Source organism: Anoplopoma fimbria, chromosome 15, assembly GCF_027596085.1.
Source record: "Anoplopoma fimbria isolate UVic2021 breed Golden Eagle Sablefish chromosome 15, Afim_UVic_2022, whole genome shotgun sequence".
NCBI classification, from domain to species: Eukaryota; Metazoa; Chordata; class Actinopteri; order Perciformes; family Anoplopomatidae; genus Anoplopoma; species Anoplopoma fimbria.
In genome coordinates, this window is record NC_072463.1 from 16912332 (window position 1) to 16930640 (window position 18309).

At 42.9% G+C, this 18309-nt stretch overlaps 1 protein-coding gene across 1 annotated transcript; it reads right to left on the reverse strand.

Moving 5' to 3' along the window:
* Positions 1-291: 291 nt before the first annotated feature.
* On the reverse strand, positions 292-17579 carry clic4 (chloride intracellular channel 4). Its single transcript, XM_054613583.1, has 6 exons — positions 17134-17579; positions 7201-7310; positions 5181-5306; positions 4396-4502; positions 3117-3298; positions 292-2110 (listed from the first exon to the last, which is right to left on the reverse strand). The coding sequence occupies exons 1-6, from the start codon at positions 17200-17202 to the stop codon at positions 1946-1948; spliced, it is 759 nt and encodes a 252-aa protein (XP_054469558.1). The 5' UTR covers positions 17203-17579; the 3' UTR covers positions 292-1945.
* Positions 17580-18309: the final 730 nt, after the last annotated feature.

The following is an 18309-nucleotide window of genomic DNA, read 5'->3' on the forward strand; positions in this document are numbered from 1 at the left end:
TTCCAATGGTAAGAAAGAACCCTCAAGCTTAACTGTAAAGAAGTTAAAGACTATAGATAAATGGCTGCTTATGAGCCACTGGAGTGACAATTACATTATGACTTCAGTCAAAGTAGCTTAGTTTTAATTGCTATGTGCATTAACTTCTTGGATGTTAGGTCTTTGTTATGGGATATGATTAGTTATCTAAAAAAATGGAGGCCGTAATAACAATTGAGGACCAAAGGTAACCCATTCTCTTAAAGCAAAAGACAAGACTGTCAACACACAAAACAAAACAAAAGTCAGAGTGCCAATATGTTTATTTCAATTCAGTCAATATTGTTAAAAAAAAAAAGCCATGACATAGCTTGGATATTTCCTTCGTACAACATCAAAATTGTTGTAATGAAATTCATTCTGAAAAAACTGTGCTGCAAAACATCCGCAGAAAGAAAAACAAGTAAGGCAAAGAGGAGATGGTTTATCTAGAATTAAAATCCAACTAGGCAAAAAATTAGCCCATTTTCCTCAAAAGATTCTGATGAAATGCATAAAATTTACATATTGGATTCTGAGCAATCAAAACAAATATTTACAATTCCTTTTTTTCTTTTATCAAATTTGTTTTAATAACAAATGTCTGAAAAAAAACAAATATGGCAAACGGGAGAAAACAAAAACAGGTTTTGCTTAGTCTGCACTAAAGCACTTTTGGAGCTACTGTATCGTAACATACATTCACTTCCGCAGAGAGAAGTCTACACACTGAAGAGAAAGCTATTGGTTTTTCACTACCCTCCTCGAGTCCTTTAGTCATAAATATATTTCGTGTCGCCTTTCCTGGTGCCTGACTGCACATAGTGTCCTTCACTCTGTATGCTACGGAGTGGGAAACAGTGAGTGTGTGGTTTCTCTTTATGTTTACATAGCTGGAGTCATCCTATCCACAGTGAGACCAGTGTAATGTGCCTCTTTTTGGTCCGCCACGTGTAATACAAACTACCGCTACAGTCAGCACGGCCAAAAGACTCTCAAAAGAAGCTTTGCTGTGGTGATTGACAAAAGGCCACTGACATCTACACATCCTTCAAAATCTGTGAGCTACATATGGTTTAATATTTCAGATCAGATTTGTCCTGAGTTGTTACTTCTGCAGCGGCTACAGGAAACTCCCTACACTTCTACTGAGCTGAGCTACGAAACGTTTGCCTTCATGGGACAATGAGGAAATCAGAGCATGGATAACAGGTAGCTTTACCTGCTGTTACAATTGTTTTGATGTATTTTAAGCAGCTCAACATGAAAATTAAAAGCATCTCTTTACTTGATATGTCGACCACTCATGTTTGGATTAGATTCTGCTTAAACCTGCCAAATACTTGAGCCAAAAACACTGAAGCGTGAACACTGTTTACAATGCCTCTTAATACGCCAAAAGCTCAGTATTTGTTTTAAAGCAATCCTAGAAAGAGCTATTCAATATTAAACAGACAACAGAAGAAAGAAAAAAAGAAAATCAACGACGGCTCGTGACCTCACAGAGAGGAGGTCAGCTTGAAGGTCACTTATCAGAGAGTGTGTTTGATGAGGCTCCCAACATTGATAAGCACTGATACACATGTCTGGCTGCTTCTTCACCGCCTCACGACATTCATCAGCTAAATAAAAATCAAAAGCACTTAATGATGAATTAAGGTGAAACAATGGTGACCTTTTTGCTAAATCAACTAAAATAGGAGGTCTTTGTAAAAAAAAAAAAAAAAAAAAAAAAAGGTGGGAAAAAACAATATGATCGAGAAGGGTTCATGCATTTGGGTTTTTTCGCTCTAGATGAGGAGAGAAGGAAAAGAAGTCCAGAGTTTTTTTTTTCTTTCTCGTGAAAGAGCACATCAGTCCCATTGCTTGGGAGGGGGAGGTGTTTTGGAGCGTGGAGAGAGTTGGGGTGAGGGATGGAGGGAGGAGCTTATTTGACCAGCCTCTTGGCAACGTCTCCGTAGGCTATCTCGATCTCTTTGTCAGTGGGGCAGGTGTTGGTGAACTCCTCGCGCGTGTAGGCGTTGTTCAGGTACTTCCAGATGGCCGTCATCTCTTTGGGGATGTCAAAGCCTCTGTACTTCTTGGCCACCACCTGGAGGAAGGTATCAGAAGTTAAGACATCTCACCAAATGAGCAATGAACCCTCTTATGAACTCAAGAGCACCAGAGAAATAGACCATTCAGTCTTTGTGAAGCACTGTGATGCAAAAAATCATCTGTCAAAAATTTTTATTTCTATATTTGTTGGAGGAATTTAGAAAACAATAATCCAACCGTTTTTTTTTTTTACCAATGAATCACTTTATTCCCCACAATGCAACACTGTTGATAAGCGCACAATACAAGTCGATCAACGGAAAATTCATCAATAAACAATTTTCAGTAATTGTTCAATTATAAAAAAAGGTTCCAGCTGCTAAAATATGAAGATTTGTTGCTTTTCTTTATCGTCATGATTGAGAACTGGATCCCTTTCAGCTGTGGACTGTTAGCCAGACAAAACAAGATATTTGATGGCATCAACTAAGAAATCGGGAAATTGTGATGGCCATTTTTTTAATTTTATATTTATTTATATAAAACAAATGAGTAAATAATTATTTGAGAATAAATACTTATTTTCAAGATAAAAATCAATAAGGTAAATCATCAATATTTGCAGCCCTATAGAGTTGCATCAACATATTTTGTAACAATATAAAATGTGGCTTGTGGAAAAAGCAGCTCATATTAGTTTTTCTTTTTAGCATCCAAGATATGACCAAAATGTTACCTATTTTCACCCTCATGACAACACTCACCTATTTTGCCTAATTAAACTCATTCTCTAAAGCATGTGGGTGTGTAACAACTGGATCTTGATTTTTACCCAATTTCCCCCATGGGGATCAATAAAGGAATATCTATACATCTATCTTGATTGACTGACTGACTGACTGACTGACATCTCATTGACCCTCCCCCGTTTTGTTGAGAAGTCCCTTATTGTTTCATGAAATTTGGTGACCTTTTGTCCTTTGACGACCCTGCATGAACATACAGGTGATTCACCTGTGGTTGATTATTAAGTGATGTTTAACCCCCCCCCCCTTGCTCACCTTGACTATATGCAGCTTGGGCAGCAGGTTACAGTCAGCCAGGGTCATTTCGTCACCGTCCAAGAACTTGCGGTTGGAGGCCTTGACGTCCTCGATGCTGTTGTGGTCGATCTCGTCGGGCAGTGGTGAGCGGAGATACTCATCCAGCTTCTGCAGCGTCTTCAGGAGACCGCGCTCCAGAGCTGCAAGGAGATACAAGAGATTTTTAAGGGTTTTAATTATATATATATATATATATATATATATATCCCATACGAGCAAAAAAAATATTTTAGAAGTGTTAAATGATCAAGCCTTTTCCTGAGGCCTCCTCCTGATAATATGTTGTCCAACCACATGGGGGCAGCATTTCATCAAGAGACAAGCCCTTCTGTACTTGTACAATATGTACATTATAAATGCAGGGAAAAGACACCTCATGGGTACCTACAACAATAGCATTGTGCTACAATAATGTGCTGCAGTAACAAAGCTTATTTAAAGCTTATTACACACCATACATTTCAAAGGATTGCATTTCATTGAACAGGTGTTACGCTTTGTCCTCACCCTATCTCCATCCGTCTATGGATCGATCATTAACAATTCATTCTATTGTTGGGAAATATGACATGAATGTTCGATCGAGGAGTGCAACAGCAGACCACCCTGTTACGCTGGACAGCACTTATCAATGAACCATGAGATTCTGCCTCAAACAGTGTTGACACAGCCTTAGTTTTCACATCCAGCTCACGATGGTTCAATATTTTCCCAGGGTGGGGAGACGCCCACACAACATGATACAGAATCTTGGTATTTTGTGAATACCATTAACATCCTTCAAGGGGAAATCAATTCCACAAATTGTTTCACCCCGGATGCCGCAGATTCTACGAGACAATAGACTACATATTTTTCCAATAATCTTATCTGTTGTGTTTGTGAAATGACCCCCTCTCTCACAGCGGGGTCCGATATGCATGACTCTAGAACAGGAGGGATGAGATTGTGAGCAATAGTCGGGAAAGCTGCTCTGCGGTTTTCCAGAGAGCTCCAGCAGGTGAGACGGGGAGCATGAGGACAAGAGGAACAAAAGCTCTGTGTTCCTGTGTGAGGCTGTAAAACCACCAATCAGGGCAGGGCTACCAATGTCGCCTAGCAACCAGAGAGCTCTCCCACAATTGCACAATTGGTAGGTTTCTGGATCTCTGCTCTTAACCAGCGTATCCAAACAAGTGTGTCTGTGTGTGTGTGTGTGTGTGTGTCTGTGTGTCACACACATATACACGTAGCTTACCCTCATTTGCATCTGGTTTTGAGTTCTTAATGAAAGCTGAAAACTTGGCGAAGATATCCATACCAGCTGTGTTTGACTCGGGGTGTCTTGCACCAAGCTTGATGTACCTGCACAAAAGCACACATACAAGTTAATACACAAACGCATATATATGGATGTATTTATGTAGGGGTTAATGGCTAATTCTAGTAATGTTCTTTATTTTGCTTACTGTAATCCTCATTAACCTCTTTAAAAAAAAAAAAAAAAAAAAAAAAAAAGGACCAAAATCAACAACAAACATATTAAAAAGCACTTTTTGCACAGCCAAACCCTGATATATCATATTTCTCAAGATGTTCTCTAGATGTTGTCCAAGAGTTAACATGAACACTATAGTAAATACCAGAAACAGCGTCCTGCTGCTGTAAATGTTCACTAGAGCTCAAAATGTATATTTTTTTGCAGCTGAAAGTAGCTCTTAACACGTGCAATTACTCCTGTTTGAGTAATGTTTGCTAAAAACTACAGGGCTCAGCTGTTTTAGGCAAATTATTTAGCTTTTAAAAAATGTTTTGAGTATATATCTGTGACCCATTTTTGAGGATGTGAGAGCGTTTTGGTAAGAATAAGTAAAAAATAAATAATATATTGTAAGCCACATCCTCAAAGTTAATCATTCTCCTCAATTTAAATGCATATACGGTCTCTATCGTTCATCACATGCTAATTGAGCATTTAAAACAACAGCGTGCTCATGACAGCAGTGTGTCAAAGCAAAGCCAGGGCGATGAGAAAGGGCTCACTTGGGAGGAGAGAGGACATCCTCAAGGAACTCCTCGATCTTGTTCACGTCGGTTTTGACCTCGCCGTTGAAGGTGATGAAGGGGGGGTGTGTGCCCGGGGCCAGGTTCTGGAGGTCTGCTGGCTTCCTGGAAGAGAAGTGGAGCAACTTTAGTGCACAGAAGCAAACGGAACAAAGCCATGCAACCAATTTAAAACATCTTTACAATGCATGTGGACCTAATAGTAAAAGTAAAAGTAGCTGTTATTCCCATATATATATATATATAAACAAACATAATTATGCACTGTAAATGAGACTCATCAAGATTCATAACACATTGGGTTTGTTGGTCTATCTCTGTGAGTGTGTTTGTGCGTCTCTTTTTCTCTCTGCGGCCTTCAAACCAGCACATTTCGTACCAGATGTCTCTGGCAGGCAGAGGACACTGACACATAACACACACACACACACACATAAACAAAAATGAGCATGTGTTGAATGAGCAGTGAGAACACAACAGACATGTGAAATCCACAGAGCCCAGACGCTTAAGTCCCTCCAGCATAAAGACAACACACCACACAGCAGTGTCTGTTAGAGAAACAGATTGGTGTTAGCCAGTAGACAGCGTGAATCCTCTTTGATCTGAGGTTACTAGCAACAACACGTAACCATACAGACTTTTCAAATGCTCCTGTTTTTTTGGTTATGGTGACGTTCTGAATGGTGGCCGAGCTTTGGGAGAAGCTATCCGAGGGCACCAAAAATGGGAAATGACTTCAACTCTTTGGCATGCAGAGGGGAAGTGGAAACCTCACCCATTGATATAACTCATTGGGCAATAAACTGTCTTGAAATTCACAGAAACAAATATTAACACGATAGCCTTCAGAAGCTCTGGGGCGATAAAACATTTCACCCTATGGCAGAGGCATGTGACATTTTACAGGTGTAACAACGTGCGCTGTTGTCCCATTTAAATACAACAATAAAAAGAGCCATAAATATGGCAAACACACGCCTTCTTATGCACAGATGCTTTATGTTTACACAAGGTTACAGACAGGATATCGCAGGGAAAAGGCAAAGCCTGGATCACTTGTTCCTCTGGAAACAAATAAAAAATAAACTAGTCACGCTCGCTGAACAAAAGCTTTTTTACTAGTGAAGGATGACCCATCCCACATGGCCCTTTACAGGATATCAGCAAGATCTGTTGTATGTTACACGCCATCTCTGTTAGGGAACATATATGCAAATATACCTAAGCCTATGCACTCATCTTGAAAGTGCAGGCACTGCTTTCCTTCTTTTAGCTGGACAAAAGTGGCCCAGTATTTATCAAGGACATCTCTGTTATGTTTTGCCAGCAAGCAGTTGTCTCCATTTCCCAGAGGAGGAGACGCCCGGCGAGGAACCAGCTGTCACGCGGATGAACCAGGGTTTGGAACAAGACGGCAGAAATCTCGAATCTCTGAGTCAAAGGCACGTGACGAAGACCGGTCATATAAAACCAGACATCCATATTGACCACGTCTGAAAAATAATCCGGCACTTGCCTGTCCTGCCTTAGCGAGTGGAAAAACATTTAGGGAGTGTTTAGATGAATCATACAGAAACATAGCGGGTTTGGTAAAGAGCCTCTGGTCCTGGCATCCACGTGTGAAAGGACGTTCACTAGCAGTCAGAATTACAGAGGATCTGCGTTTTCTGATGCCTGTGGTAAAAAAAATAACATGTCCCCACCAAAATCTAGACAGGAAGCGAGCAGAGAAAGAACCTTAAATAGCCTCTCCAGAGTCGGTATGTTTATTTTTTCCTCAGATTTTCCCCCCAGCCTGAGAAAGGGTCATGGGAAAACCAAATAAGCAGTGAGGATGAAGCGAGTGTGTCAAGAGGTGGGGCTGGATCAAAGCGTTTCGGAGCAGCTAAGGAAACACCCAGAAAAAGATTTATTTTATCATTCTGGTCGAATGGCCAATGAAAGGAGGACAAGCAGCGGAAGAGGAAGATAAAGAAGAAAGAGGAGGAGGACTCACCTCTTCAGGTCCACTGTGGTGACGTTGAAGACGACTCCTTTAAGCCACAGGATCAGGAAGAGTCTCTGGGAGAAGGGGCAGTTCCCGATGCTCTCTCCATCACTTCCCGCCTTCAATAAACACACAGGCAGAAAGTTAAGTTAGAATGAGAGTAGATACACTATCAGCAGTATATTGCAGGTAGCATTCCTGACGACTGAGTACAATCCTAAGGAGGGTTTTAATTAGTGCAAGCATAAAAACACAAGATAGCAGACAAAGAATGTTGAAAACATCTGCAACAGGTTTCTACCACTGATAGCCTTTGGATTTAACGCGGAGACCGAAACGAGCTGACAATCTCCATATAGATTGCATCTCTGTTGCACAACCTTTATGGCCCGGGGGCGTTTTACTGCACTCACCCAGAGAGTGCCCATTTCAGACAATGACTCTTTCATACACATTACAGGCTGCCCTCAAAAAAGACTTTAAGTAGGAGGGAGAGAGTAAACCCCCTTGTTTTAAATACTTCAGCACACTTCACCCCCCTCCATTAATCTGCAAAGCTACTGTCCAAGAGTAAGAGGAAACCTCTGGAGTGATTAAGACTGCGACCGCCTCTTGTTTCCTCTTTTGCTAGACTGCACAAACACAAGGCCGAGCAGCAGGGAATGACATCAGTGGAAGTGGCGTGTGCGTCCGTCAAATCAATGACGAGCGCTGATCTGTTCGCCCAGATGTAAAAAAAAAATAAAATTTAAAAAAACAGGACAGGGAAGAGATGTTTGAAATACAACATGCTAATTTTCTGATGAGAAAAAAAAGAAACAATAGCAGTGATTTCTGTCTAGCTATCACACTCACAGCAGGAAACAGACTGGGCCATGGGAGGTTGCTGCAAACTGTCAGAGATATCTCTGGCCGTCCCAGCACAAATCCATCTCTTTGTCTCACTCACTCCTGTCTCTCTCCAACGCCCTAAATTATCCCCCACTTCTGTGCTCAACTCACAGCCATGTACGAGGAGAGTGTAGCAGAGGACAAATATGGTTTGGATTCTACCTCAGAAGGAAGATTAAGCATTTCATTTATTTAACTAAGCTTCGCACAGTATCTTAATGAAATCTGCTAAGCTGCACAATAATGTCTGCTCCAAGAACGACCATTTCATTTTTAGTTAAACCACATAATGGCAAAATGTAGAGACTCATTTACGATATCTTTATTTCTCCTCCTACATACCACAACCTTTATGATAGACATGGCACAGCGCTACGTGGCTCTGTGAATACAAAGTCTGTTGAGGTACGCCTTTGTCCAGGGCCAATAAAGAGTGCACCTTATTCATCTATTCACAAGGACAAGCATGGAGGTCATTCAAGTACCGGCGCTCCGGAATGCACCTCTCCATTCAGTGTATCGCTGTAGCAGAGCGTCTGTGAAATGGCTGAATATTGTTTCGGTTTGGTCATCAGTCACTCCTCATTTCCCGTTCACTTCTGCATATATCCTGCAGAGGTGACATGCAAAGCGTGACTATAGGAGTTATGCAAAAGACGTAAACAAATCAACTGTGTTCTCACACAGACGTGCAAAGATCACTGAATTAAATTTAAAAAATAAAAAAAGATTCAAATCAGTTTGAGCTGGACCACTATCTTGACAGAATATTTGTTTAACAGCAGAGACGCAGCATCTGATTCGTGTTCAATAGTGGACTTGTTCTGGAGGGGTTCAGTCAGTCCAGCAGCTCCTTGCTGGTGCGGACAGGCTGGCTGCTGTTGTCCTCTGTGTGACGCCCAGTGGGATGGCTCTGTTTGATCTGCCTGCTGGCTCCCATTGTACTGCGACTGTCCTCTCCCTCTCCCTCTCCCTGTCCCTCTCCCTGTCCCCAGCCCTTCTGAATTCAATATGTGAAAAGCTTGGATTAGATCACTGCCTTTGTTCGGCAAATAAAAGCCCCCCCCTCCCCCCTTTCACCTTACATGATTCAATTCCGAAATAAAGCTTCGGCCTTAAAGTGTTGTGGGTATCATGATATCATGGCCATCACTACACAAGACTGGTATTAGCTGATCCTGAGGCAGATCAGAAAGACATCAATGGGAGGATTACTCCCATTTTCCCCTACAGCGCTGCGCCTACAGAGGGACGTTCATTGCTGACAGCGCAGAGACTGTTCCCATGGCAATGGACGGACACATGGATTACCAACGCACAGGTGAGCTCCCCTTCTGTAGGGAGGGGGGAAAAAAAAAAAAAAAAAAATGATCAAACCACACCACCCAGTGTCATTTGAAAATCAAAAGCCGTTTACTGTACTTCAACACAATGAGCTGCTTTTGAGCTCAAGTTCTGCATCTCAAGTGGCTGAGAAGAATGCAGCGGCAGCAGCTGAGAAAGACATTGCTCTCTTTTCCTTTCTCTCTCTCTCCCTCTCTCTCTGTCCGTCCACGGAGCCGTGGCGGCGCTCCTACTCTCTGGAGTCTGCAGCACAGCGGTCTGCAGCTGTCTGCCAAAGACACTGAGAGCAGGGATCTGCTGCAGAGAGAAATAGACTGACAAGCTAGAGGGAGACCTATTGGAGCAAATAGGGAGGAAACTAGGTATCATAGACGTGAAGGGGAGCAGGCGGTCATAGAAGCTTTAAGTGGGAGGAAGAGAAAAGATAGCAAGCTAGTGGCTGTGTGCTTCTTTGTCCCGCTGCTTGTTGCTTGTTTCTTCCTCTTCCTCCTCCTCCACCTCTCCCCTTATCCTGGGCCCCTCGGTAGACTCAGGGAGGGAGGGAACTATTCCAGAAATGTCCTGTTACTCCCACCGAGGAGGGTGCTTTGTTTAGTTTACGTGACGATGCGGTCCGAGCTGCGTTTCCGCTGCCTGTGACATATAAACGTCTGCCTTGTTAAGGACTCAAGCCAGGCGACGGTCAGCAATAATTATGCTGAATAACATTACAAAGAAGCTCCTTAGATGACGAAAATCAAAACAAGATTTTGATATGAAGCCTAAGGCCCCCAAAAAAACGAGTTTGAAGAACACCCCTCCACCTTACTAACACTTTCCAGAGACATTCAAACTTTAGCAACAACACAAAGCCCTTTCTGTTTGTAGAGTTCTAGGTACGTCATCGCCAGTTAGCAAGGGGGGAAAAAAACACCCCAATAAAAATAACACTTATAATTTCGAGCGGGCCCTTATAAGGCAAAGCATGGCAGTTAAAAAGAGTTCCCCTTACTCCTCCTTACTCCCCAAGAAGTAGAGCAGCAGTGTGATTACAAGACACAAGCAGCATCTACGGGGATTTTTTTTCTTTCTTCCTCCCCCTTTTTTTTCTCCCGTGTCAAAAATGACTCACATCTTGCAGACGGTTACACCATCTTTCACAGAGATTTTATACACTGATTTCCTCCAATGTGGAGCGGCTGTAATAGCGTCTGGGGCACAGAAGCAGCAATGGCAGCTGACTACCGCGAACACACGCTCAAGCTTTATTTAGGCTCAATGGAGGGACCGTGAGTCAACAGATGCTTGTTTATCTAATGCCAAACACACACACACACACACGCACACACACACACACACACAGCTGCCCGGTGCACGGTGTGAGTCATGCTCAAGTCGGATGCTATCTAGGAGGTTGTGTCCAGGCTGGCGTGATCCCGCAGCAGAACAATGAGACCTCAGTCAGCAAGAGGACCAGTGGTGTCTTTAAAAAACACACACACACACACACACACACACACAGTGTTCTCACCTCCTCTTTATCGTTTCCCCTAGGACTATGCTCATGTAGCCGCTGTTTTAACGACCAACTCCTAACATCTCAGGGGTAAAAGAGACTTTAACTACTTAGTTGGGACACAATATGACAATGTACACCCTTGAAGGTATGTGCGCTTTTAACAGTCACAAAAAGGCAAGTCCTATAAAATGTGAGGTAATGAGACGGTATATAAAAATGCAAGAGCAGTTTGACCCAACCCCATATCTTATCCTAAATTCCTCCAATATTTCTTTAAGACAGAACTTTCCCTTTCCTAGACTGACGATGACAGACCACTTTACAGTAGTCAGCATTCAGGGACAATGGATCCTGTTCAGACTGGGCCCTGCCCTCATCCCAGTCTCTGCTCACAGCCTAATTTTAGTAACATGGCCGCCCTGCCTTACCCTCCCCAACACACTTCATGTTCTAAATTTGGGTGGGCTGCTCAGCGAGTTCAAGCCACACTTTGACCGAAAAAGGAATTGACGATATAACATGTGCTGCAGCTTTACTCCTCCTCCTCCTCCTCCTCCTCCTCTTCTGCTGCTGCTGCTGCTCTGACACGCAGCAGGAATGTCCGTTTGAGAGTGGGCAGCCATGGTAATGTCATGGCAACGCTTCTCTATGTTTGCTGGACAAGTATACAGTCTTGGGGCTGGAGTTAGGACTGTGACTTCACTGAGCAGTTGGACTCATCTGTCAGAGGTCGAGGGCAGCTACAGAACAACAGCCCTACTCTTGGAATGATTCAATGCGTTGCTCAAGGGCATGTCAGCAGGGTAGATACTAGAACCCAGGTCATCAGCATGAATTACAGACTGTCAAAACACTAGAGAGGTTTGGAAAGCCACTAACTATATTTCTAGCTTCAAGCTGCTGACATATTTTCATTGTTTACATGTCTGGACAAACAAGACGAGTGTTCAGAATTTCAGGCTTCAGGAAAATACAACTCGGCTAAAGATGATCTATCTGAATAGGGCTATGGTATAGAGCCAGATAGGAGATTCATTGGTTACTATTCAATCAATTACTCGTTCTTCAAGCAAAAATACCATCTATTCTCTGGCTGTAGCTTCTAAATTGTAAAGAAGTTGCCGTTTTATGTGAGTGACTCCCAACTTGAAGGTCAATAACACCTCCAGTGGGTCACAGAATAAATCTGAGAGGTTCATGAGACACTAACTGGAATAGAAAAAAGAGGAAGATATTCTGCAGAATTTCTTCAATCTGCTATGTTGTGAAATAATAGTTTTACCTTTTTGGCTCTCAGAAATGTACTGAAATAAGACAATCTGAGAAGTTAAGAGGACAAAACATGCAACTAATGGACAACTTACTTTGAGTAATACAACCTTTTTTTTCCTACAAAACCTTATCCTTATTTCACAAAAGAACCCAAGCAGCCTTTCAAGAACATTTCTTAAACAAATAAAGTCTAAACACTGGCAAAATGACTATTTAAGCCAGAAACCACATGATCAAACAATAAGCAAAGAAGAGTATGAATTCAACCAGGCACCTAATGCCCCCTTTGGGCAATACTTGATTTCGACCATCGCCAAAAAGGTATTAAGGTCCCATGACTGAATGACTAGCTCTGAGTCCTGAGCCCACGCTCAGAGAGATGAGTGTAGAGAGGAGTCAGATCCTGCTGGAATATGTAAACGCCATCACATCCTTGGTGTGGCTCTGACTCAGCCTGACATCATTCAGTGGAAACCTCGCGACTTCCCGTCAGACACAAGGCCTACTGTGCTGGAGCGCCGTCCAAGAACCACAGGGGTTATGTGGAAAGTTGGAGGCTAAAGTCTAAAAGAGGCTTACTGCATAACCACGATGTTATAACCACTGATTTTAGTCTCAGTGCAGAGGAGATAAGACAAACAACCAGTTCAGGTTTCTAGAAGCAGAGGACGGGTGTTTGGTGATGAGTAATTCACATCCAGAATGACGGAAAAACAAACAGACAGCCATGTGGGAGATGAGCATGAAACAACAACCAACCTCGCTCAGACTGTTGTTTCAAATGCCTAACACAAACACCGAGCTGCAAACGGAGGTCGGCACCAGCTCCAACTATCCACCCGCTTTTGCACACAAAATATGCAAAAGCGATAGCATCGGAAACGTCACTGTACAGGGCTGAAATTGTTCATTTCGAACCTAAACAAATCCTGTGAATTCCCTCAGGACGCTTGTCTCGTCTAGACAAATGGGTACCAACCCTTTGGCACAGACACAATGCAGGCATGCTGTTACTGCACACGACAGATATGCATGGCAGCAAAAGCCTGCACAGTGGCCCCACAAACTGGCCTCATCTGTCATTCTTAAGCTAGCTCTCTCTCTCTCTCTCTCTCTCCCCTGAGTTGACTTTCGGTCCCTGTCATCATAAACATGATGAAAATTAAACATGCAAAACTAGTGAGGTGAACAGCTCACGCTCACACTTTTCAGTTTGCATGAGTGTACATTGATGTGTCTACCAGGTTCTGAAAGACAAGCCAAGATGGGTATTTGGGGAAACTCTAGTGTGCAGCTTGAAGGAGGTACGATGAGTCAGGAGAGATGCCCCTGTCATCCAATCCTCCACATTCAGGCGCTATGCTTTAGGTTATATACACACACTTCAGAAGGCTCTGCTATGAAGAACGGAGCAGGTGAAACACAAGCAGACTGGATCACGTTGAGTGTGATTGAGTTACATGTGTAACGAGCAGGGCAGATTCTCCTCATTTGAAGGGGGACGGACACGGACTAATCAAGTAAACACACCAGTCCATAAACTAACAGGTCTTTCTGTTGGGATCAAATCTTCAAAGTCTCGGATCCATGTTGTTGTAGGGTGGCCTCACTTCCTGTCCTTGAGCTCATGGGAAAAATGCCTCATTAGACGTTGGCTTCCTGGTCTGGCAGCACAAATGAGACAAGCGCTTCCTGCTCATAACAGGGAAAATTAGCTTTTCCTGGGGATATATCCGCACAACATCATTTCACAGAGCACATTTTTAATTCAGACACAAGCCAAGAACAAATTATTCTATTGACAAGAACACAAAATGTACTTCTGAACATGTGCCACAGTAAATATGCAAAGCTTGATCCAATAGCTCCTCTTCAAACTGTTGTAATAATAATAATAATAATAATAATAAGAACAACAACACACGGCCACATCGATTAGGGCCGCAGGAACAACAGCTCGCAGCGACGGCAAGGCACTCTACAACAGTAACAAGCCATTAATCTTTGTCCCCTAACTCACACTGCTGACTGCAGCACTGCTGTGTGCTCGGGAAAATACAAACTGCTCTATTGATTACCCATTCCTATAACAGAAGCAGTACTCCACTGGCTACAATAGAACTAGAGCACAGTAAGTGCTGTAAAGGGTGATTGTGTTGCCATAAAAAAAAAGAAAAAAAAGCTCCTCACAAGGCGTGAATAGGAGCATCTGATTGTCACATGTTGCAACTGGTGGCGAAATATGACTTGAGCAGCTCTTCTCCAAGGCCTTTACAATAAACGGTAAAGAACAGCATCTACTTTGGACTCAAGAGTTCAGGGTGCGACGCACGAAGCGTAACATATTTTCTCATGTCCAGGGAAGTGGTGTGTGTTGAGCGTTCATTCTTACAGAGTTTAGTCCCTTTTTACTCCGGCATGATGCAGGCTTCCGTCTCCAACGGTTCCCATGGAGTTGTCCTGAAGGACATACACAAACACAGACGGGCCTTTTGTGCCATCCAGACTTAAAAAGCACTCCTCCAACATGTTTACTGGCTCCGCTGTTACTGCTGGCAAGAGTGTAGATGAGGCAGCAGAAGGTTTTTGTAAAGGGGTAGTGTGAACTTGGCACACTTGCAGCCAAGAGGCGCATTTACAAGCAGAGCCTGACTGTTCCTTTTGACTCATCTATATTCTGTTCACCCTCATATGCTGGTGGAGAATGACTCACTACGCTGCTTTGTGAAACTGTAATGAAAACATAAGCATACTTGTAATGATTTAAATGATGAGAATTATGCACATTAAAACACCAAGAATCAGATGTCAGAGCAGGTAGGGCTGTGATCAATAGAGATGGATGTAAGGACTTTATAGGTGGAAAGATTTCAAATACTATAACAATAATTCTACATCATTACATACAGCTGCACCCTTTCATACTATCACAGCACATAAGATTGTCCATCAGATTCAGGATCTCAGGTTACATCTTACAACCATGTGATGTGTGGAGCTGCCAAGCGAAACCGACATGGGTGGATGCTTGGGAAGTCACCCTCTACAGCACACCACCTCCTGCTCATATGTGCAAAACAATATCTAATCTGCTGCCCTGTGATGAGGTCAAGGGTCCATCCTCCCTCTTATAAAGTCATTATATCACGCTCATTTGCAAACAAGCGCAATATAAACTGACAATGGCAAACTTCACGTCCACGCCCTTCAAAAGATGAGCACAATGTAAAGAGTTCCCATAGCGACGGGACAGCTGTAGCTCTAAACACTACAGGTGGAAAAGTTGCAAGATCATCAAAGTACCTCTGAACTGGGACAGTCAGCTGCTTTTAATGGGTAAACAGTGTTTACAGACCCAGTGGGAACTCGTGTCCTAGAAGCATAATTAGTCAGCTTTGATATGTGGTGGCGTCCTGACAGATCTGACACTCCTGTGTGCCGGGAGCACACACAGTTCGTTATCAGCTGCTCCCAGAAGGACCGGCTCACAGTAGCGTGCCTATGGCAACCTATTGTCACCCATGACATGTGTTTATATGCAGCGAAGTAGGAACAATTGCCTCAATAATGGATAATCACGCACGGGCGATAGAGATGAAAGGCTATCTCGCACACGGACACATCGCGGAAAGATGCAATGGAAGAAACGGTCCGTGCACAACCGACCACACAGTTCATGGAGGGAGGGGGAGGGAGGGGGAGGTGGGGGGGCTGAGAGGAGAAGGTTGGCCTCATGTGTAAAAGCTTCCAGGCCGGGGGGGTGATGTAACCTCTAATGAAGAGAATTGGTGCCGCTGGCCAGCTTCGTTTCAATTTGTTTGGCCACGTCACTGCAGGGCCTGCTGCTCAGTCTCATCAGTGCCTCACAACAAAGGCTTCCCTTTAAGAACACAACTGGAACAATTCAAGTAGGACAGAGGAGGTTTTTAGTATTTCTACTGAGCCTGAGCTAACGGAGTACCAGATCATCCATTGCATTTACAAATGCTTCCCCCCCCCAGGGCTATACGCCATCATCATTACTATTGAGTGCTCAGTCAGGACCCCAAAGCTCCCGCCCACTCCCACTCCCCCCTGTCCCAGCCCCATGCTCCCCCTTTTTTTTTTTTTTTTTCTTCCCTCTGCCATTTTCCCGCCCTGCAAAGCAGCAGGCTGAAGACAAGGAAAACAGCCATTCTCAACCCCTCCGCCATCACCATCGTCACAAACACATTGATTTATGTTTACAGCTTTAGGGACGGCTGTTAATCTGATGACATGTACAAATAATTATCTTATAAGGTAAAAAAAAAAAAAAAAAAAAAAGTCCATAAACGCTCCCTAATATATCATCACATATCTAAATGTTATGTATTGTGCTTTATAGAAGGAACCACTGAGAGTTATATGGGCATTAAATAACAACCAATGTCAACAAATGCAATGATGGCTCATATTTGCAACATAAGACAACAATACACCACAATTCTCCTTCATATCATAGCATCAGCATCACTAGAACTAATCTGTCTCACAAACATCTTTACTGGCAGACTTAGTGATGACATGGTGACCCAACAATCAACTCAACATTCAAATGGCTGGTTTCAGTCCTCCCTAGTATCGACTAAAGGCTCATCCTCACTCTGAGACAGCTTTATAGCATTAACAATGAAACTGCACCAAGGCAGCACGTGGTACAGTAGTGAGTGTGTTGTGGTGCACTAATCACTGGGCTTTTGTTAATGAATTAAGAGCCCAGTTTTGCAGCATGGTGAGGACAGGAGGAAAGCCTGCCTGTGACCCTGCAGGCTCCACATGGACACAGAGAGGGGGATCATGGATCTTAAACCCTAGAATAAAAATAATATAGCAACACCAACCCTGTTATTGACACACCGTCACCACATTGCACTGAAGTTCCTCAAAAAGGAAAAAAGACAAACTTCCAGTCTTACCTTCACAAAGAGCTCGATCACGGGCTCGTTGTCCGCCTTCACTCCGTTCTGCGGCACCGACAGAGACATTGCGGCTTTTTGAAGTTTATTCTAGCAAAGATGAGTTTTTTTTTCTTTTTTTTTTAAAGTTTATTCTAACAAAGATGAGGTTTTTTTCTTTCTTTCTCACCACGCCCGACTTAGCTCGGTCCTCTTCTCCACCTCTATGAGGGGTTGTTGGTTTTTTTTTTCTCCGCACTGAAGCCCGGTAGACGCTTTTCTTTTTTCTTTTCTTCCCGGAGGAGGAGGACGGAGGACAGAAGTCTCCTTAGTCTGCTCGACTTAAACAGGAGCTCGGCTACAAACGCATGGTGAGACCGCGAGGCTCTGTGTGCTGGTGGAGGGGTTATGATAAGGACGGCTGGGAAGAAGCAACGGGAATATTTAAAGCAGTGATGTCATCCGAGGCGCGCACACACACACACACACACACACACACACATGTGGGAGGGTCCGAGGAGAGGAGTCTTCTGGGAGGAGGAGGGAGGAGGGAGGATGTGAGGAGGATGCATCAGAGCCGCTCATAGGCCGCAGACAATTAACACTGCTGGGTACAGATATATTCTGCTTTTTGTCATTAAATAACAGGTATTACACTATTTATCAACTTCAAAACCAGATAGTTATTTTAAATTATTGTATTACACAATTTTTATTTTTTTTGCACTCCATTTTCTTTCATTTTTATTTTTTTTTATGTATTCAGCTCTCTCTCTCTACTTTAATTTGCAATCTATTTTCCCCATTATTTCATAGTTGTTTGTATACAAAACATTGTGCTTCTTTTAGTTTTCCCACAATGTAACTTTCTATTTATTATCAAAAGAATAGCACATCTGTGTTAATGTTTACTGATGTGACAGAAAATGCTGTCTTGTACAGTACCAGTCAAAAGTTTGGACACACCTTCTCATTCAACTACTTAGAAGAATCTAAAATATAAAACATATTCTGGTTTGTTGAGCATTTGTTTGTTTACCACATAATTCCATATGTGTTCCTTCATAGTTTGGATGTCTTCAATATTAATCTACAATGTAGAAAAAAATAAAAATAAAGAAAAAACATTGAATGAGAAGGTGTGTCCAAACTTTTGACTGGTACTGAAGTTCTGTTCTATTTTATTGTATATCTTTT